At 40.5% G+C, this 22,619-nt stretch overlaps 1 protein-coding gene across 3 annotated transcripts in view; it reads right to left on the bottom strand.

Moving 5' to 3' along the window:
* The window catches only part of LOC134883864 (dipeptidyl aminopeptidase-like protein 6), a 193,991-nt gene that overhangs the window by 51,424 nt on the left and 119,948 nt on the right, over positions 1-22,619 (bottom strand). For all 3 annotated transcript variants that reach the window (XM_063912328.1, XM_063912326.1, XM_063912327.1), the window contains exons 2-3: positions 14,783-14,897; positions 6,495-6,593 (exon numbers count right to left, since the gene is read on the bottom strand). In XM_063912328.1, coding sequence (XP_063768398.1) covers positions 6,495-6,593; positions 14,783-14,897 — 214 coding nt within the window. The remainder of the gene's footprint in view (positions 1-6,494; positions 6,594-14,782; positions 14,898-22,619) is intronic.

Below are 22,619 nucleotides of genomic sequence, written 5' to 3'. Positions count from 1 at the left end.
ATGTCAATAGGAGGTTTAATCAAAAATCCCCTCCTATACTTATAGTAATTTCAGTCATGACTGTTACTGAAAGGAAAACTGAAAGAGTAATTTTCTCTATTGTTGCAAAGCTTAACTGGCAGCACCTACAAATTTGAATTGTATTTCTGTACAACTAGATACATGAGTTTTCAAGGAAGCAGAAACCTGAAAGTATGAACCTGTAAAAAAAGGCTACTGCAATCCTGCTGCTGGCCACTAATTTTTGCCAGTGGAAAATATTAACGTTGATCAGTATTACCAGCTCATCAGCATGTGCCTTCTACAATATGCCAAAGGACTGCATTCATTTCATTAGACCCTTAAAATCATAATAAAAAAATCTTTATTCATCCTGCAGCCTGGCCTTTTGCTTAAAGCTGGGAAATTGGCATCAACATCAAGGTCAGGGAAATTCCCAGCTTCACAATGTGAATTCCTCTTCCATATACAGTAAATGAGTAAAAGAAATGTAGGTTTCAGCCCGCTAGTGAAACCAAAGTGTCCAAAACCAATAAATGAAATTCTATTTTGGGCTGCCGAGCCAACATGAGAGTATTTCAATGCTTCAATGCCCATTGCCACACACAAGCTTTAAAAAATGCCTTATTTTGAATTACCGGTAAATTATAGGAAAATAGAACCCAAGATGACCAACACAGGCTAATTATCACCACATATTCAACAACAATTAAACAGGCATAGCAAGAAGAGCAACACAAGGTGATTCAACAATAAGGAATAAGTGTATACCCCAGTAACAAAGGTTTATAAAACAAGCAATGACCAAGAAAAATAACTTTTAGATACACAGCACAGCAATTATGTGGCATATAGCATATGTATGTCTATTTGAACACTCCCTTGACTATGGGTATACAATAAAGGGACTGGAAACAGCTTGTATACATGGCCAAGGACTCCATGGATGTCAGATAATGTGTAATTGTGGGTTTATTTCAAAGGGTGATGAGCATTCTATGTTGTGTGAATGGAAAGCCCTCTTCTCAATAAAGGTTTTTGTATTTGAATTCCTCTACAATATAATGAAGACATAAAAGCCAAGTTCAGCACCAGTTTGCCTGGAAACACTATTTGTCTGGTGCAGACCGACAATTTCCTTATACTATATAGCCATTAAGTCTCAAAGCAGTTGAGAAGATAATTTGCTAAACATTAAGTCTTAAAATCTCACCCACTGCCCATATTCCTTCCAAAATGACTGTTAAGGGAGGACACAAGTGTTCTCAGGAGCCCTCAATCAACTTTCTGAAAACCCCATGTGCTTTTTGTAACCTGTAACCTCAATTGGCAATTAATCTTTAAGTCATTGTGTCATTGGATTGACTCTCTGCCTCTGAAGTGATGGTCATTTTATCAGTGTCTGCCAGCTGTTCATATTCTCCTCATAAATCCCCAATCTCTTTTGCTGCTTGAGTCGCAGCCACAGTCCTTGTATGCTCTAGCTCCCTTTTTTTCTTGGGTGTGTGAGTATAGCAGTAGTGCTGTGTATCCTTGTGCTTGCAAACCAATCATTGAACTGGAAAAAACCTGCTCCTACTGTAGGAGTTAAGACCATGAGGGAGGCTAGCGCCAATGTATAATACAAATATAACAGTTATAACTCTCCGTATTAAAGGCATCTCAAAAAATTATTCGTTAACTACAGCTCCGGAAGAAATGAAGAGACCACTCCAAATATTTTCTAAAATCTCAATCTCTACATGTATGGCAGCCATTCCAGTGTTTGTTGAATTCCAACACAGAGAAATGTTGTCAGTAGTTTAAAGAATATAATAAAACAAATAATAAATAATTTAACTCAAAGACATACCTATAAATAATAAAACAAGAGAAACTGATAATGCTGAAGTGGCTGTATAGCAAACCCTCGCTGTGTGGTAGACTCAAAACTTGAAACTGCTGCCTCCGCTATTGCAGGAACATACTATTGGGATATTCAGCTGCAGGAGCGAAGTGTGTGTCGAAACATAAAGTGGTAGCTACTGCAGAAATGTGACATCATGCATTCACGCTTCTGCTTTTGCATACACACCTGTAAGACCCCAAGTGTATCACAATCCAAGGAGTAACAACTGTTTGCAGAGACTATAAAGAGGACAAAACATGACAAACCGTGTGTGTGTGTGTGTGTGTGTGTGTGTGTGTGTGTGTGTGTACCTCTGTTGTCTGTACTCCCCTCTCTGCAGTTAGACACAGACAGCAAAATTGTGCTTTTAAAGACGTTTTATATGGGACTCTCGCGCTATGGGACTAATTTTGCAGGCTGCAGAATATTCTTTAAAACTTGTATGAGAAAATAATCAATTATTCAGTTGTACAGCAAATAAAACAAAAAGCTTAATCATCTAATGGCCAGGTTAGCTGATGAACTGAATTTATCCTGCAAGCTGTCATCATCAGCGATATTGCTAGCTTGCTGTCTTTAAATATACTTGCACTTTTTGGCTGTCTATAGCAAAATTTGATGGACTACAATCTGATTTTTTTTTTTAAATCAACTGCTTTTTTCAATCATATATCCATATTAAAAAAAGGATACTTATTTTCATATAAAAGGATTATGGCACCATTATCCTACCCGAGTAAACAACATTTTTAGGGGAAAGGCCCATCCAGGTTTTACAGTCTCTCTGTGAATTAAAAGAATGAACAACATCAGTAAAAGGTTACATCATGCTTCTGTTAAAAGTCTATTGTCTAACTCCAAAGCGTCTGATGTGTCTCCAGCAAAGTGGTCCATCTCACAAGGGGATATTGGCACCAACTTGCTTCAATTTGTTTTTAATGTTTTAAAAAAGATGATCATCTGTGACAGTGAATGCTCACTGGATTCTAATATTTATAATATTGGCTAACTTGATTTATTCATAAGAAAAATAACTCCATTTACCAACGGTGTTCACATCTTTACTCATGTTGTGTCATGGGAGCTGAGCCATACAAAGTCAATAATGGAGAGAGATTGTTAATCATCTCCAAAGTGGCTGCTTTACCTATACATTAGAGATGAGCGATTCTGCATCGTTTAGAAACAAGGTAATTCTTTGACACGCTTGCATAAACACTGAAATAACAACTATACTTCACTCTTATCTATATGACAGCCACAAGTCCCTCTCAAAGTCACGTCGATTTCACTTCTAAGGTAGTTACAATCGTTCAAACTGCTTTACAAATGGCTCCCTATTCACCATATTTAACAAACATCAATGAGACAAGGGGCATCTTGGAGGTGCATACAACAGGAGCATGGCCAATAAAATTGCAAGCAGCTGCTCAAAGCTTTACCTTTATGCTGTGAGAATGATGTTGATACTCACTGTTCAATGAAGATAGAGTGGTAAAAATGTGCGAATGGTAGATATCGCTGCTGTCTGATTACTGTGCCTTACCAATGAAACAAGCGATGGCTTCAGAACATGATCAGAGTAAAGATGGAGAAAGTAGAGTGAAGTTAATTTAGCTTTTCTAAGATACAAACAGGATAAATTCCAGTTATCACAACCTGGGTTTATTTTGATGCTTCTGCCGTCAAACATACTAATTAGAGCAACATTATACTGTCAAACTGATGACTGAGATCTCAAAACATGTGACAAGTCAGACCTGACAATAATAGACAGAGAGCAAACTCTCCAGTCTCTCTATTTCTTGCACTGTCTGACTCCTATTAAAGCTCCCCTATTATGCAAAATGCACTTTTTGCTGTCTTTTATACATGTGTCCCCAGTATGTAAGGAGACTCACAATGTGGCAGAAAATACAACCCTCTCTCTTTCCCTCCTCACCCACATCTCTAAAAACGCGGGTACAAATGAGCTGATACAGATTTGCTTCGGTTATGACGTCATAACCGAAATGTGGGCTGGCTTTACATTGAACTCCTGGCAAAGTCCCTGTGAAAGTTTTCTCCAGGGAGAAGATACTCAGCTAAACGCTGCTGTGATTAAACGCCATATTATGTTCCAAACCGCATCAAGCATTATTTCTGAAACACTTCTCAGTGTTTACCACTAGAACAGTGACAACAGCTCTAAGTCCCTCCTGCAGACATCCTGCTGAACATACAGACACACAGAGGTGCTGCGAAGGGAATTCAGCTCGCGACTGTATATGGGGGATGATAGGTTGGGACGTGTCACGTGGGCGAGACGTTGCCAGGAGTTCAATGTTAAGCCAGGCCACATTTTGGTTATGACGTCATAACCGAAGCAAATCTGGATCAGCTCGTTTGTACCCCCGTTTTCAGAGATGTGGGCAAGGAGGAAAAGAGAGAGGGTTGTTTTTTCTGAAACTTTGTGAGTCTCCTTACAGATATTTATGTATAAAAGACATCAAAAAGTGCATTTTTGCACAATAGGGGACCTGTAAGTAATGTTGCTGCATACCCAGTTCTAAGCAAGGAACTTGGTTAGTACAATCTTATTATAGAAAATATAAATGGATAAATTATTCTTCGAAATATAATCCAATTGTTGCAAAGGTACAGATAATAGTCTTTGCAACCGTGATAAGGAGAAGCTAAAAGAGCACCCCAATGATTCTCAAGTCCAGTATAAGTTAATACTGACACAGAGAACACATTTTGTGGTTAAAATAGCCTGATATATGATCATTAAGGAAACTCAAGGTTAAATTCATTCGATTTCCAAGGAAGTGATTCGTTGGTGGAGACACCAGTGTAAGGCAAACATAAATCCCACTAGAAAAACCATAACTGTTTAAACACTGGACTACCCTGAATGCATGCAGGTTGGTCAAGCACCAGGTCTAGTAAAAATGAAACGCTACTAAAGTTGAAATCATCAGCTCTTTCTCCAAGTTTCTCTCCTTCTTGTCAGCTGTGTTAATGAAACCTCAAGATCAAGGATGGTACTTTCGAAAGCACAAGAAGGAAGAGATGAAAGAGCAGACTGTTTTCTAATGACAACTCATGTTTCAAGGCAGCTGCTGCTGGAGGAAATGATGATCACAGAGCTCTGCAGTATCTAAGTTTTTTATATTTCGGTATTTTTAGGTAGAAAACAACCACAATTCATGATCATGATATGATGTAATTCAGCTACTGCTGCTAATAGAAATATGCTCCTTTTCCCCTTAGAGCTTCCAGATGTGTACAATACAACCACAGTTTGGGTTGTTCACAAGGGCTCACTCCAAAGAGATCAATTTGTTAACAACTTGTGGGTCACAGATTGGAATGGTGACAAATCAGCCTTGTAAGGTAGCTAAAACAAACACTGAAAGCATTCCTTTACCCAGCTGATCATCCAAGAGTTGAGAAATGACATCTTCCTGTCATTGATATTATGGGTTTTCAGCTTTCTAATTACAGCCAATAACAGAGGGGAAGGCTTTGCAATTTGAGGATACAATATTTAACAGCTGTGCCGCTTCATCTCAGATGCTGGGATTGGATGAGACAGCTACGTTGTGTACGATAGAAGAGAAAATCCACCTCATTAATCCTCCAGCTGTACAGACCCCTCACATCTTGGAGCTGTGATCATTCTCTTCAATGCCTCACTGGGACATGTGTTGTTGCATGAAGTTGCTGTACTATTTTATAAGTATATAATTATATTTCATGGCTTCATGTGGTGCTGTCACTGTTCATACTGTCATGGCCCCGCTGTTATAAAAGAATTCTTTGAAATTGACAGTGATGAATTGTAACAGTTAGCATCCACACCGTCATTGATCACAGAAAAAAATAGTCTTATTGAAGCATATGGAATAAATCCTTTGGAGTAATGTTAGACAGCAAGGACACACACACTTTGCATTTCATCGTGGATTGAGCATCTCAATTATTTCACTCTGTCTATAAAGAACATAGACCTGCTTTATAATAAATAATACACAAAAATCTCACTTTTTACAATGACATCTTTAAGTTTTAAGACAAATTGGCAGTTTAATTTCATTCTGACATATTTTGCTCTGACTGTGCTACAAAAATGTCATCTTCTGCATATATATATATATATATATATATATATATAAAATATAACCAAACCGATGTCTTTTTTCAGGGAATTATCCCAGGGAATCAATTAAGGGTGTGTTCTCCCTCTGACTGTTAATGATTGCCCTTCTTGATCTTCATCATTCAATAACTGGTACAGTGGACTTTAAGAATCCAACAAAACAGTTTGACATATTCTAGGATTTTAAAGTTGCCTATTAAATAAGATTTAAGATGCATTAAGCACATTAAAGCAACTAGAAAGCATATATGCATAATATGCTTCTTCCTATGAAGTTGTTGAAACAATTGACAAACAAGTAGTAGATGGATGTCCCATGGAGTCAAAGTAAAACTATCCCAATGAAATTATATCCCTCTTCTGTTCTTGTAATGTGTGAATAAGAAACAACCTTTGATTCATAAGTTCAAATTCCTTTTCAATAGAAAGTGTTTAATCTTTATATTAATTAAGCGTACTTACTGCTTATCCATTTGGCGTTAGGGTCATGAACCTGGAATTTTTTTCTAAAGAGGTCTGCAACAGTCATCTTGCCCTTGAGAGCCAGTTGGTCATCTTCACCTGTAAAGGAATGAACACAATTAGTAATTAAGATACTGAGCAGCTCAAGCAAAAAAGCAATACATATTTTATGATAAATATACTGATTTGAAAATAATAAATGCTTTAAAAGCTTTTATACATTTCCCAATGCAAAGATAAGGAAAGGAATGTCTCTTTATTTAACATTAGAAGGGGGTGGTAGAAAAATAAACTAAACACACATAAATAATGTTCACACTGCATTGTCTTTAAGGTCAAGTTTATGTTATTAAGAACAGGGACTCTCAAACAGAGCTTCTTGAGGGAGTTCCTGGGAGTCCCCAGAATGTTGGGAAATCGATTCATTTCTTATTTAATGAACTACTGAAGAGAGCCCAATGATAGTAAGAGTCATAGGAGAAAGTATTCTCATCATATCCTCCACTAAAATTCCCTCAACTGCAGTTGATAGCTATAGAGTTCTGCAGCCTCATTCATAAACGTGACGTATGTTCAAAACATGGTGATGCCAATTTCTAGGCAATGTTTCATGGACACTTGACCCACTTCAAGGCTTGCATGTTATGAAATGTATTCTCCTAAATCTTCCCTCAAGGTTGTATAGACAAAAGTTTTATATATTATATAATTTCTTGCTAAATATCAGTTTTTATTGTTAAACATGTTAGAATTTTGTTTTTAACTAGTCCATAACAAACAAAGTTAATTATAATTATGCTGTTCGCCACGATATGCTGCATCGCTTGGAAAGACACAATGTATGGGAGCTAATCACACCATGTATTTGTTAAATTGAACAGCTGATGTCACACAACACATGTGTTATATTTCCTAGTTGGAGGGTTAAGACGCACAGGGTGCAGAGAAGACACTGTGAGCACACAGCTGGTTGACAGCTAGAACACGAACCACGTAATAAATATAAATATTTAAGTCCAAACTGTCAGACACAAAATAGAACAACAATAAAAATCTCATCAGTTTAGCAGTCTTATGGCCTTTGGGATTAAACTGTCTCTGAGTTTGGTGGTCCTGGTCCCGAAGCTGCAGTGAAACTGCCGTACCAGGCCGTGATGCAGCCGGTCCTGAGGCTCTGTAGAAGTTGCAGATTATCCTGGAGTCCATGTTGAATCCCTGAAACCGGTGGAGGAAGAAGAGCCGCAGTGGAGCTGTTTTGGTGATGGTATTTGTGTGATGAGTCCATGTCAGGTCCTCAGTTATGTGAACACCGAGGAACCTGAAGCTACTGACTCTCTCCAGCGTAGTCCCGTTGGTGGCAATGTATGCGTGACCCTCTCTCTGCTATCTTCTGTAATCCAAAATCAGCTCCTTAGTTTTGATGACGTGGAGATCGAGGTTGTTATCCTGGCACCGGAGCAGGTTATGTTTGAGATAAGAGATCAACTCAGTGAAAGCACTGCCTGCTTAACAATCAGGGATGACTCAGACCGAGTGACCATAACCCCCGTATTCCACCGGGTCCGTCTGTGCCGCGCAACGCCGAGCAGTCGCGGTCACTCTAGTCAATGTGTGTGATTCCACCAGACGCAACGCGTCGCGATTCAAACCGTCCCAGAAGCATCACGGTGCTGGGCTCCCCTACAAATACGCGGCTGGTCTATTTTCGACAGAGACGCGAGGCATTGCAAAGCGCCGTGCAGGAAGTGGAACGGCCAGTCTCTGCTTGGGTTCTATGGCAGCTCTGTAATTGGTTGATTGTCTGGTCAGTTCAGGGCCCAGGAGGGACAGAAGTTCATCCATCTGCTCTGCACTCATCGTAAAATATCGATGATGTCATTCGCTGTCCAGCCTCAGCTCAGCCACTAGGTGATAAAATCACCATGTTGTCTCCTTCGCTGGTTGAGTGGGTGCACCCAAAACAGGCTCCTTCTCTTCCCCCAATCCCTCTGTAGTCTTTCAATTAGGAGAAGAAATGCCAGCGTGCTCCTCCTGTTTACAGGCACTGTGTGTAAATGATATAGGATTATTATGATGATGAATGCATTTTTTAAAACAACTAAAATACAGCAACACATCTTTAATTCATCTCGTTTATCACTGGACTATTACAATTATTATTAACTTTGTCTGTAGGCTACAACACAACAAAATAGGAAATAACAACAATAAAAGCAATTTAAACAGACACACAAATCAACCATTTCACTACGTAGCCTACTACTTTGTTGTAGAAGTACAAATGTCCACGAAATATGACCAAATCAACAATAACTGCGCTTCTGAAATGCGCCCGGTGGGGTATGAGGCCGTTCGGGGGTTGGAACAAAACCGCTGCGCAGGCAGAACGCGGTGCAGACGCACCCGGTGGAATCCCGGCGTAAAAGTAAGATTTTAAGTCAGAAAAATGAACACCACAATTTTTAAAAGTAACAAAATGTAACAAACAAAAATATATTACATTACCGGCTCTTCATATTTATCTCATGGTAATTATGTTGATTATTGGGTATTTATCCTAAACTTTTAGATTCATCTTTCAACCTCTTGTGGGTGTAGGCCTAATCGAAGCACAGCTTGGTCAATGCTGGATCTCCTGAGTTATCCACTACATACAGGGTTTTTTTTCAAGGAGTAATGGTAATTACATCTCATAAATCTAGATCCCCTTCTGGGCCAGATTAGTGGTGTCAGATAAAATATCTTTGAATTTATAAAGTGCAAATAAACCCTTGACAAAAATCAGCAAGTAAAATATTTCAGTTACCCATCTTAAAAAATCAAAGTGGCTTTAAATTGCAACAATAAAACATCGACTTGCATCATCCTCTGCGTCAGCTGTGTGTGAACAGTGTGTGGTACATTGTGCCTAACAGATGGACAGTCACCGAGTGATCCTCAGTTCCTTCCAGATTTCATCATGAGGGACAAAACCACCTTTGAAGGCATCTGCTCTGTGCGTCACTTGAGTTTTGAGTGGTAGTCAAGTCACCAAAGTGTGTAGACTGCAGGAAAACATAACAGTTCACATACGTTGTAGGTTATCATCAGATGGCGGGGCTTGAAGGGATAAATAGTGATTTCAAATCAGTTATGATTAGCCAGATTTATGGATTAAACTAAGACAATGAAAAAGTAAATGTTGTTATATATGTAAACGTTTACATTTTTGTGAGGAAGCACAAACTCCCTCACTAACATTTGGCTAAGCCCTTTGTTTGTGAGGAGAGGTAGGCATTTGTCTGCAGAATTGGTCGGTCAGTTTTGTGCAGATATTGGGTTTTTTTCAACGCACCATATTTTTTATAATGAATTAACTTAGGCCTTGAAGATTTTGTTAGATTTAGAACACAATGTTCATTTCTCTGTTTTACTGTTAACTCTCGTTCCAGGGTCATGACCTGATTGGCCTAATTGAGTTGTGAAGGCGGGCTGTCAGCGATAAAAGTGACTGGAAAGAGAGGGTAGGGGTGGCATTTTATTCCCTTTTGTTGGTGAAAGAATACGAACCAGGCCTGTAGTGAATAAGCATTTTTTTTTTTTCAATGTAACCCTGAGCAATTACTACATGTTTACAATAGGGTAGACAAACACAATAAAACATGTAAAAAATAATGTTATGTCACTGTGAATGGAACAGTAACGTATTAACATGACACCTTAGTTGTTTACCACCTGCCCACTCAGATAAAATAAAAATAAAAAACTGAGGTAGTTATAGCTTACAGCCCTACGGAACACTCATTATAATACAAGCCGACTGGTACCAACCAATCTACAGTCTACAACCTGGCCCGCCTCATGCATTCTGTGACTCCTTCAGCTGACCTGAATGTATCTAATGTGTTACCAGAAGTAACAATAAAAGTGCTGCAATCAAAATGTATTCAAGTACAAGTATAAAAGCATTAGCATCAAAATATACTAAACGTATTCATTATGCAGATTTGCCCATTTTCTAATAATATATAATATATTTAGATTTTATGGAGCTAGTTTTAATTCCTTTGTACAGTGCAGGGTTGCTTATGAATTTCACTGTAGGTGTAACTAAAGTGTTGGTTGTATTTCACATTATTAATCCAACTATTCAAAGTCAGTAAAGATATAAAATAAATGTAGTGGAGTAAAAGTACATGATTAACTAGGTGTGGGCGATACTGCAAAATGTGCTATCGATCCGATAACAAGTTCATACAGGTCCAGTATTGCCGATACCGATACATTTTACTTGGAAGAACAGGTGATCAAGCAATGTGTCATCAATATGCAAATTTAAATGAAAATTAAGTCCTCTTTAGGGTTGGTTTTCAGGTGTTTGTTTAAATTTGTGGTGTTGTCACAGTATCTTATTTATTTCTGCAGTGCAAACAGCGCTTCTCTTCGACTCTGCCATCATGCAGCCTTCAGGGCACTGCTGGGTCACGTGACTGCATGCCGGCAACACAGTATGGCAAGGGAGGTGGGAGGGGCAGAGTGACAGGAGCGGTGTATACACATGCACAACCACTAGGATATAAAGGGAGAAGTATATTGAATCTAGAGGAGAGAAACTAAAACTTAAGTATCGATCTCATCGTGCAAGTATTGATTGATACTGATACCAACTCTGGTATGACTACGATTTACATCTGAACTGCATTGGGTTAGAAGTACAGCGTAGCAAAGCATTAAAATACTCAAGTAAAGTACTAGTATCTCAAAATGCCGTAGTACAGTCCTCATATAAATGTAATATTAGTTACTTTACACCCCTGCATGTTATCACCCAACAGTTCCAGTTAGTTCCACTCTTTTAGTTAGTCCGACATCCCTCAGTCTGAGGAATATCCAGATATGTTGGATTCATGTAGAGAACAGGGAACCTCTGAGCAATATGACCTATCAGCAGACAAAGGTTGTCAGAGATGGAAAAGGAGGTTTAAGTGTGTGTGTGTGTGTGAGTGTGTGTGTGTGCACATGAGAACAAAGTCGTTGCTAGTTCAGCTAATAAGTCACTAGCTTATCTGGCAGGGGAACATCCATCAGCAAACCATCCAGCTGAGTGACATCATGCTATCTCATAACTCCTCAAAGCAGCTGAACTGCTACAGTTTGTGGTTTGAATCACTCATATTCCCAATAAGCTTCTTATTCATGTGTTCTTACAGCAAATTCAGTTTTTGTGATTGACTGCTGGATTACCGATACCTCGTACTTTCTTTGAAGCAGTGGAAAGCATGTACTTGTTCAAAATAGGTTTTTAAATCAAGCTAATTTCACATGCCTTTAAGACTTTTTTAAAGATCTAAACTATTCTTCAGGATCAGGATTTATTTGTGAGGTCTCTTGGAATACACAACTGCCTTGGTAAGACACTTTTTTTGCATTTTAAATTGTTCTTATGTAAACATATAAGGTGTCTTTTAGTCTGTGATTGATTTTCAGCAGCGTTAATTTACGTTGAAAAACAAAATCAGCGGGAAACATATTCAGTGAAGGAAATAAGTATTTGATCCCCTGCCGGTTTTGTTAGTTGGCCCGCTTACAAAGAACTGAACAGTCTAAACAGATAAATGCTGACTATTACCCGAAGAACACCATCCCCAACATCCAGCATGGAGGTGGAAACATTATGCTGTGGGGGGGGGTTTTCTGCTAAGGGGACAGGGCGATTCACTGCAACGAAGGGATGATGGAGTGGGCCATGTATCGTAAAATATTGGCTGATAACCTCCTTCCCTCAGCCAGGACACTGAAAATGGGACATGGATAGGTCTTCCAGCACGACAATGACCCGCAACATATGGCCAAGGCAACTAAGGAGTGGCTAAAGAAGAAGCCCATTAAGGTGATGGAGGGGCCTAGCCAGTCTCTGGACCTCCATCCCATAGAATCAGTTTATGTGTTTTTCTTAATGTACATCTTGGATTTTCTTTTTGATATTCTGTCTCTCACTGTTAAAATAAACCTACCATTAAAAGTATAGTGGGAAAACTAACAAAATCAGCAGGGGATCAAATACTTATTTCCTTCACTGTGTCCTGAAAATGAAGCCCTTTTCCCTTTTCGTACACATTCATATATGCAATTCATTCAGAAGCAGAGATAACAATTTCTGAAAAGACAGGAGCCTTAATATTCTTGCATTATTAAACAGAATCTGTTTCTTTTTAAAAAATGTATAACTAAGACTTTTATTCAGTTTGTAAGAGCAAAATCCAATATCTAGTAGGACTTAAATGATTAAATCTGTCCCATTCTCAATTGAGATGTGGATCATGCAAAACGAGCCGCAGCTCAAAAAAGATTTTCTAAAGACACTTCATTATCATCTAATTCCGAAACCATGGGCATTAATATGCTACTGCCCCCCCCCCCCTCTTTTAAGTGGGTTCTTCACCAAGCTGCAGGGATTAGCTACTTTCCAGTCACATCGTCATTTCCATCATCATCAAAATGTTTGCAAACCCAGCACTATTCAAAAGTGTGGAATGGGGTTGAGGTCAGGGCTCTATTTGGAACTTACTTTGTGCATGGGGTTTAGGCTTGCTGAAACAGAAAAGGGCTTTTCCAAAACTGTTGAAACTGCAACAAAGTAAGGAGATAAGTGGGCGAGTCCTTAACGTAGCAGCCAAGGTTTATCCTCAGCTATCCTATCTAATAAAGGCGAAAATAGCCTAAAAACTTAAAAGCAGATTGTAGGGCAAGCGTTTCTCTAACTTGGTAATTATAGCATAATCGACTCAATAGAATACAGGGATTCAATTAACAGTTAACCATAACTTCAGAAAATGAATTATCATTGCCCAAACAAACCACTTCCCTTGTTGAATGATTTATAATAATACTAATACATGTTATTTAAATAACGCTTTTCCTGGTGCTCAAAGCACTTTACAAGCGAGAAAAGAAAAATAACAAAAGTGCTAAGCTAGGTGGAATAGGGGAGAGGTGTTAGAGGAGTTTAGGAGTGAAAAGGCAAGTTTCGAGGGCTTTTTTGAATGATGTGAGAGTTTTGGCAGATCGGACGTGACCGGGGAGGGAATTCCAGAGTGAGGGGAATTTATGGAGCTGAATAATCCTAACGCTCATCTCAGGTGGTCAGGATACTTATTGAATATACACTAACTTTTAAAACTGCATCTAATGTGGCTAGAATTCGATCTTATATCCCTAATGCCTGCAAAATACCAAATATCCTCAACAGAAGTTCAGCAAGAAGACCCTGAACTGTGTCAACACTTGAGGGGGAATAGTTGTTCTGCATGAGCACCTAGAGAGGACTCATGGAAGGGACAGTTTAGGGCGAGGCATAGGCTAGAGACACAACCTGTCGCTTGTCCACATTCTGCCTGACTCCTGCTGACACGTTGTGTTCGGAATGGAACACTAAACAGCTATAGATCATTGGAGTCTGAACACTCCAGGACAGGAACAGGTCAGAGCCAGAAGGTGACGAGGCATTTCATGTCTTGCTGTTTTGACACCTGCCACTGTGCTAACGCTTTCTCTGACAATATTTTTGCTCCGATCTAAATTTAGAACTCTGGCGATCATGGAAAAAAAACACAACATTGAATTTATTTTATAATATCACACCTTGTCTCGCCACACGCCACGCTCATCTTCAGAAACATTAACAGCAATTGTCTGCGGCAGAAAATCTTAAACAAGGGCACCGTGATTACTGTCTTTGAAACAGAATTATAGTGCACACACACTGACAGTTGTATTGACTGATTTGGCTCTGGCAGCGCTTCAAAACCATATCAAGGAGCTTTACGAGCCTGAATAAACAGATGGTCTATCGACTCAACTCTCATGTAAATGTGCAAACAGAAAACTTGAAGGTCACTCTGAAATGAAACTCAGATGCCTTGAAATAACCAAGGGAATTACCAGGAATTATAGAAGTCCAAAATGTGTGAGTGTTGTGCGCAAGGAAAAGATGTTGAAAAGACATATGGGACCTTTGTTTATGAAGAAAGTATTGATACGCAGGCTTATTTTAATCAGGTTTTGCTGACCTTCCCCAAGTGTCTGTTTTGAATGTGAAAGATAACTGTTAAATTACAGTGCGTGACACAGCAAGTATTAAATGAGGGCGAAGACCACTCACAAGGACAGAGATACTGACATACACACACACATTAGTTGGTGGCATTGATCGCCTGATGGGCATGTCTGTGCATAATAATAGCCGTGTAAACATAGGGATGTATGGTGTGAAGTGTCGTGACCCCCCCTTTTTATCCAGCGCCGTGTACCTGGTGTCAACAGAATGACGGAGGTGACGATCAGTGAGCAGATGATCAGAATAACAAGAAGGGCGATCGCTATTCCCTTCCAGTTCCTCTGCGGAGGGTTACTGCCCACCAGCTCCTGCAGGCAGAGACACAGAGGAACAGAGAGGACATGGTCAGAAACAGTACAAAGATTACTGAAGCCAATCAGAGTGCCACTTATGAAGAACGATTTGGGACAAAATTAAAGAACATTTTAACATGAGAACAAAAATGGGACGTGAGAAGGAGGAGAGAGACATCTTAAGATACTAGAGAAAAGGAAACATAATCAGAGGTGGTATAAATGGCAAAACAATGAAAGTGAACAATGGGGGTGTCAGTCAAGGACGACCGTGAGCCAGTCATAGAATCAATGTTCTCAAGGAGAAATGCCAGCTCCAGCAGCAGCACCACCCCAAGGAGGAGGGGGGGAGAATCCTCAATGAGCCGAGCATCAGCGACGATCATCCCTTAACCAATGTGAAAGAAAGAAATGACACCCACAACACATTGGTGATTTGCACACTTGAAAAAAGCTCGGCAACAGGAGAGATAAGCTTTAAGGTTGGGAAAACAAGTCTGAGTTATGAGCAACCTTGAAGGTATTTTTTTGTCTTACGGACTCATCCAGAAATAAACCTACTGCCGTTTAATATTGTGTTGAGAGAAAACTAATTTTAAAGAAAGAATCTTTTACTAGACAATGTTTCAGCAGGAGATATAAAATAAAATAAAAGGGAGAATGCAGCTTTAAGCTTGTGTTTATACCCAAATCAAATCAAATGCATGCCAAATGTATTTGATCAACGATGGTTAAGTTCAGTGAAAAGATTGAATGAGCGATTTTACAATTCAAGACACTCCAGTGAGCAGCTCTGGATGTCCACTAAACTTCGAGTTCAGAGCTAATTCCGGCATTTATTTACAGCAGTTTTTAGTTATGACAAACAACAAGAAATTGTATTTATCAGTAACATACTATAAAACGTAAGATTAGTATAAATAGCACTGACTACATCCTGCTGCTATGTTTTATAAAGTTGTGAGGCAAATGCAACATACAAACAAACATTATTTTATTTATTTGACTTGCATCATATGTATTGTTAATATAAAACACTATGCAATCAACACTATTGATCATTCAAAAGTACAGTCTTAGAACCGAAGTGTCGCCGGTTCACGTCCCGATCAGACCAAAAAACGGAGTGTGGACTGGAGAAGTGCCAGTTCAACTCCTGGGCCATGTCTGAGGTGCCCTAGAACAAGGCACTGAACCCCCAACTGCTCTGGGCGCTGGCTGCCTTATTTTCCCTGTTGGGGATTAATAAAGTACATTTTCTTCTCCTTGATCTGACTTGCACACGGATAAATCAGCGACCAACCCCAACTAAGGGGGGGGCTCTGCATGGAAAGTCCAGAGACCAAAATTACAGTGGAGGATTAATAAGTTCCTAATTAGTTTGTAATGGATATAAAAGAGCAAAGCAGCGTATGTGCTTTGGGGACCTGTGGCTGGAGCCGTTATAAAAACATACTAAGGCTTCGATGAAATTGAATGGTTGAGCTATGAAGCAAACCTTTTAGCGACGTCGTTCCCAACTTAATTGAAAAGAGCCCAAGACATCATTAGCCTGCAGATAATAGCAATCTGGGCTATTTACTAGACTGCCCATTACACTATTCATTACAACGGTTAGTCAGCTGTATTGCAATATTGTAGAGCTGGGATAGCAAAAAGGAACACCACAAGTAAAACATAACTGAGTTTACCAAAAGTCTTTCCACGGCTTGAATTCACAAAATTAAAGTTTTCTCTTACTAACATCCACAATGTTGTTTCATTACAGCAAGGTCTGGGATAATTTGAGTACTTATTTTATAATAGAGAACAGTTTCCTTTTTTTCATGTTTGATTGAAAAAGGGGGGATCATTTCAGAGATCAACTGATAAAACATGTTGTAAAGTGTGATGAGCCAACTGTCCACAATGCAGTGTTGTGCCAGTTCACAGCTTTTCTGAACTAGTTCAAGTTCAGTTCATACATGCTCAAAGTGAACAGTTCATGTTCAAAGTTCACAATTTTAATTCTGGACTAGTTCAAAGTTCAGTTCATTTCACTTTTTTCGTGAGATATTCAAATAAATACTTTTTTTCACACTACGAGCTAGAAATCACTATAGGCTACGTTCTTTGAAACTGTTCATTGTAGACATTTGCTCATAACACTGCTATTGTGGGTTTCTTAACAGGTGCTGAAACTTGTAGCAATACAGACAAGATAGACCAGTTCTATACTTAGTGCAATGAAATCTACTAGCATTCAATTAAATAAAGAATATATCATATGAAATATGAATATATTATTTGATATATATGATATTATATATACCTATGTGTGTGTATGAAATGAGCAAAACTCTTGAATTGCATTCACACTGGATGGATGTTTTAATTCAATGTGCCGTTTCAAATTCGAGAAGGACGTTGTCGATGTCCTAACTTGCTATGCGTAAGCCGCTCTGCTGCAATTCATCATGGGTAACGTCTTGCGGAAGCCAGTACGTTTCAACTATTCAACTCAACTATTCTCAGGCGGACACTACGTTGCCCGCAATGCATTGCGCATACAGTGCCAAAACTATTTCTGCGTTGATACATGATTTAAGCGGCACCTACAGGAGGGAGGAACTTTCTCTCTCGTTGCGTTTCAAAAGAGAAAACAGATGTCACTCAGTTTTCAATGGAAAACAAATGCCAACGTTCATTTACAGTGATGTCTGCCGTTCATGACACATAATGTGAACTAATTCACGTTCAAGTTGTTTATTGAAAAATGTGTTGCGTTCAGTTCAACGTTCACGAAAAAATGAGCGTGTTCAATGAACGCGTTCTTTTGAACTCGTTCACGCACAACACTGCCACAATGTGATTTACAGTAGTTTTGATTTTATCTTTGCTGAACAATCCCTCCAATAGCCTACAGTTTTTCTACAGAAATGTATCGCACTGACCGGAAGTGACCTGCAGATGCAATGGTCGGAGGGCACTTGAGCTCCTGCTAACTATCTCTCAATTTTGATATTTAGTCAGGTTACACTTTTGATAATCTTATTTACTGAATCGGTAAAGTTGTAGAAAACGGGCAGTTCGCCAGCCAAAACTCCTTCAGCGAAACGCAAACAGTCAGAGGTCGGCGGCATGGATGCGAACATTGCCAGTAGCGTTAGCGTGGCTATTGAGCTAGCATTAGCCAGACAACAAGATAGCCTGGAAGCAGCGGTGACACGGGCTGTTCAAGGAGCTATCGACGGAATGAAAAACTCTGTTGAGAGCTTGGAGAGGAAAGTGGTAACCCACATGGAAACGGTCAAGGGACTGTTCGCGAAAGTGGATCATGTACAAGCCGAGACGAGAGCCATGAAAAGGGCAGTGAGTAACAACACCGCCGATCTGGAAAAAGTTGCAGCTGAAAGTTGCCTCGCTGGAGGACCAAGATCGGCGGAACAACGTGAGAATTACGGGGATCGCGACCGGCAGAGAGGGAGGGGATGCAATCGCTTTCTTACAAGACATGTTGCCAAAGTGGATCCCCTCGCTCGGCGACGCCAACATTCAAATAGAGCGCGCCCATAGGATCCGCAGGAACAAGAACAACGGCCAGGCTACCATGATATTCAAAGTGCTCAGGTACCAGGACCGCAACACCATCCTGCAAGGGGCTCGCGAGGCGAGGAAAAAGGCTCCCATACAGGACGCCGGGAGGGCAATACGGTTCTATGCGGATTACAGCGCATTCACGAGCGAGAGGAGGAAGGCGTATGGAGAGGTGATGAAGGAGCTGTACGAGAGAGGCGTCCCGGCTTTTGTAATCTACCCGGCCACCCTGAGGATGACGGTCAACGGTGAACAATGCACCTTCACTTCAGCGCGCACAGTTCCTGAGGAAGGAGGCCGGTGAGGGACCGCCATCGCGCCGCCAGCTGTTCACCATCGGCTCGGGAGATGCGTCACGACCGGAGGAAGACGACATGGAGCAGTCCGACATTTCGGTTCGGCACGGATGATGTCGGGGTCGATCAGCTGGAGCATTGGAGCATGGATATCTACTATGATTCCCCGAGGAGAAAAACTTGATTTGCTGCATAGGGTGTGATTTGTTCGCAACAACCCCGGACCCTGTTACAAAGTTGAGGTGGGAGAACTGTTTGCCAGAATATTTGTAATATTTCTTTGGGTTATGAGACCTGCCCCCAGCCCAAAAAAACTTAACTTGTGTGACACCATTAACACACTGTTTTCATTTCATTTCTGGAATCAAGCTTCAACTCAACTGATTTCCCTATAAAAAGGAACACACAGGCCTACAACCGTGGCAGAAATATTTGAAGACTCTAGACATAACCTGAGCCTTTGTGAAACCACACTGCGTTATGACAACAACAACCTGCAGATATTAGCCCATTTATTTATTCATTCATCTTCACGAAACAAGCAGTCTTTGCAGGTCAAAGACCCATCAACATCTAGAACAACATTCTCCTCTGCACAGCTCTCATGAAACCAGTGGGCACAGACTGCACAAGAGAGCCAATCCTCTGTGGCCTTGGGGTCTTCTTTGTCCCCATATGCATTCCTGCAGTTTGCACAAGGTTCACGATCATCCTGCCTTCTTTTCTTTTCCTTAGGCTTTTGCTTTTTTTCCTTGTCCTTTCCCCCTTTTTTTTTCGATAAAAGAAAAATGGGCATCACTGGTCAAGTTATAGGATGGAGGTTTGACTCTCTGGCGGCTGGTTCTCGGGTGTTCCCTCACTGGAATTTTGATCAGTGATTTAAAGGAGATGTCTGGCTGTGTCACCACTTAAACCTCTTCAGCCACCTCTGCCACAGGTGGTGGGATTACAATGGTGGAGAGAGGAGGATGTGGCAGAGAGTGCTGAGCCACTGTGATTGGTGGCTGCACACCATCATGCAGAGGGTGGAAAGAGGTCTGCTCCATTTCCCACATTTGCAAATGGCAGAAATCCTCATCCTCACCACCATCAAGTGGAGCATGACATTGGGTTGCTGGTGCAGGGCCCACTTGAGTTTCTTGGAAGGATCTCTCACTTGTTTGAGATGGCATGAAAAGATTCTCATTGATCTTGGCTGGGTTGAATGGGTAAATACCTGATGCTCTAAAGCCAGCCTGGGCATTTGATGGTGTAGCAGCTTTCAGTCAGGCCTTGAAAACAGCGTCATAAACAATGTTTTGTCCAGACGTTTCCCTCCGCTCTCCCTGGTGATCAATCGTCCCTCAAGCCTCCAGTAGTGCTTTAGACTCTTGAATAGTGCTCTATCTGCTGGCTGCAGATAGTGTGTTGTGTGTGGCAGCAAGCTGAAAACACTCTTTCATCATGTTTAAAAACTCAAGGTTATAAACATTAGATGAATGCCCATCAACCAGGAGCAGATGGGGCCTTGGATCATTCTTTGGAAGACCCCACAGGAACCACTTCCCCCACTCTGTAAAAAGGTCAGTATTGATCCAGCCATTATCTGACATCCTCAAATAGGTATTTTGGGGAGCCCCGAAGAGACACTCTGACTTCATCCACTTTCCTTTGGAAATTATCATTGTGGGTCCATACCCACCAGCAGCGTTCAGGCTTGCCAGGCAGGTTGTTGTCCCACCCTTTTCTCCACTAGTGACCTCGAAACAGGGTGTTCCGACCTCGGCAACCACAGCGTTGGAGAGAAAGTGGTCTTTGGAGTCCTGTTTCATCGCAGTTCCAGATATGATCTGTAACGTTTGCTTTACCCAGTGTCTCAACTAGTTTGTGATATTCACGCATTCAAGCATTCACACGCGTGGGGTTGAATGCTGCTGCCCTTTGCAGCCCGAAACCATTTGTAACCTGCCTTTTTTTTAAACTTTACTGAACACTTATTTGAAGGCAGAAATACTCAGAAAAGTCACGTTTACTTTTCTACTGATAGCATCAGAAAAATGTGACATTAACATTTGAACAACACAATTTTCATCAGAGGGGGTCTATAAGAACTGTCCCACATTAGGCAAATTCTACCGTCCCACTTTAGGAAACCACATTTCCAAAAGTGGGACGTTGGAAAATTTGATAACAAAAACCAAATATAGAGACCATTTATACCGTAAAATTGTATTTTTTGATGAAAAAACTAAATATAAACACAAACCGATACAAAACAGCAGGATTGATTAATTTTTTGAGAAGTTAATACCCTTAACATCAAGTTTGTCTACTTGCTATGTAACTGACCTTTAAGTGATCCTGGAATGTGGTGCTTCCTGTTTGACATTTGCCCTGCCCTGATCTTTGATTGGACATTTGAGATGTCATGTGATTTTGGTAATATGATACTACAGCTTGTGTGAGCCCACAGTTACACTAACTTTTTTTTACTTGAGGAAGACCTATACCCTCTTAATACCCATATTAGGCTAATTCACCCTTTATGTACATCCATATATGGAAAGAAAGTAGCCTTTGTATCCGTTTACGCACCAGCAGTTTCTGACCCTCTCTTTTTTCCTGAACTTACCAAGGAGCTGCTGTCCTTATTAGACTATGAGCTGATTGTGGGAAGGGATATGAACGCAGTGTGCGACCTTAGTTTAGATAAATCCACCTTGTCGGTTTCCCACACCCAGCGGGCAGCATCAGCTGCTCAACGTCATGATAGAGAATATTAACCTAGTTGATATGTGGCACGTTCAGAAACGGGACATTAGAGACTATACATACTTTTCCGCGTATCATAAATCACATTCCAGAATTGACTACTTTCTGCTCTCTTCGAGTCTGAAAACGGGCAGAGATCTGATACAGGTGCTGCCGGCGACACTATCCGACCATAATCTGCCGTTGATGACGATAGATTTTAGTCACAGATTCAATAAAACACCTAGATGGCGCTTTAATACAACGCTTCTGCAGGATGAGGTATTTGTAGCACAATTTAGGAAAAGAATTACAGAATTCGTAGCCAATAATGAAGCACAGTAGAGGATGCCTCATATATATGGATGGCCACCAAGGGCTGTATTAGGGACTGTACATCCTCTTATGCATCTCATCTCAAAAAAGAGAGGAGCCGCAGGATCTGCGAGTTAGAAAGGAAGTGTCATATACTTGAGAAGCGGGTAAAGGGTAAATCCGCTAAATCGGGGGAAAAATAACTGAGGGGAGTCAGGGTGGAGCTCAGTGACCTGTTGAGGAGGCGAGCGGAATTCATCATGCACAGAGTCAGGCAGAGCTATTATTTTTAACGGAAGCAAACCAAGCAGGTTATTGGCGCTGAAGCTTAAGCAAAGCGAATCCAGAGCATCAATCAATACCATCAATCAATACCATCAAAATGGCTAATAATAAATGTACATCCGACCCAAAAGAGGTCAATGTTGCGTTCCACTCTTTTTACAGGGAGTTGTACAAATCAACGTGTAATTTTCATTCAGAGAAATGTAAGCAATTCCTGAGCAGACTGGATTTGCCCACGTTAGGGGAACAGGAAGCAACAGATCTGGGTCATCCCATATCCTTAAAGGAGCTGAAGACTGCTCAGGATGACAAATAAAGGGAAATCGGCAGGTCCAGACGACATACCGCCAGAGCTCTTACTACACTTCTGGGATATTTTGGGGCCAGTTTTGTTGGGGTCGATCCAATCAGCGGTTGAAAAGGGCTCTTTCCCTACTCACACTAACGCTGCCCTGGTTTCGCTAATTCTTAAAAAAGGGAAAGACAAAACTGATTGCTCCAATTACACACCGATTTCGTTAATGGACTCAGACAA

The sequence above is a fragment of the Eleginops maclovinus genome, chromosome 21, assembly GCF_036324505.1.
Source record: "Eleginops maclovinus isolate JMC-PN-2008 ecotype Puerto Natales chromosome 21, JC_Emac_rtc_rv5, whole genome shotgun sequence".
NCBI lineage: Eukaryota > Metazoa > Chordata > Actinopteri > Perciformes > Eleginopidae > Eleginops > Eleginops maclovinus.
This window is presented reverse-complemented; position numbering and strand designations above follow the sequence as displayed.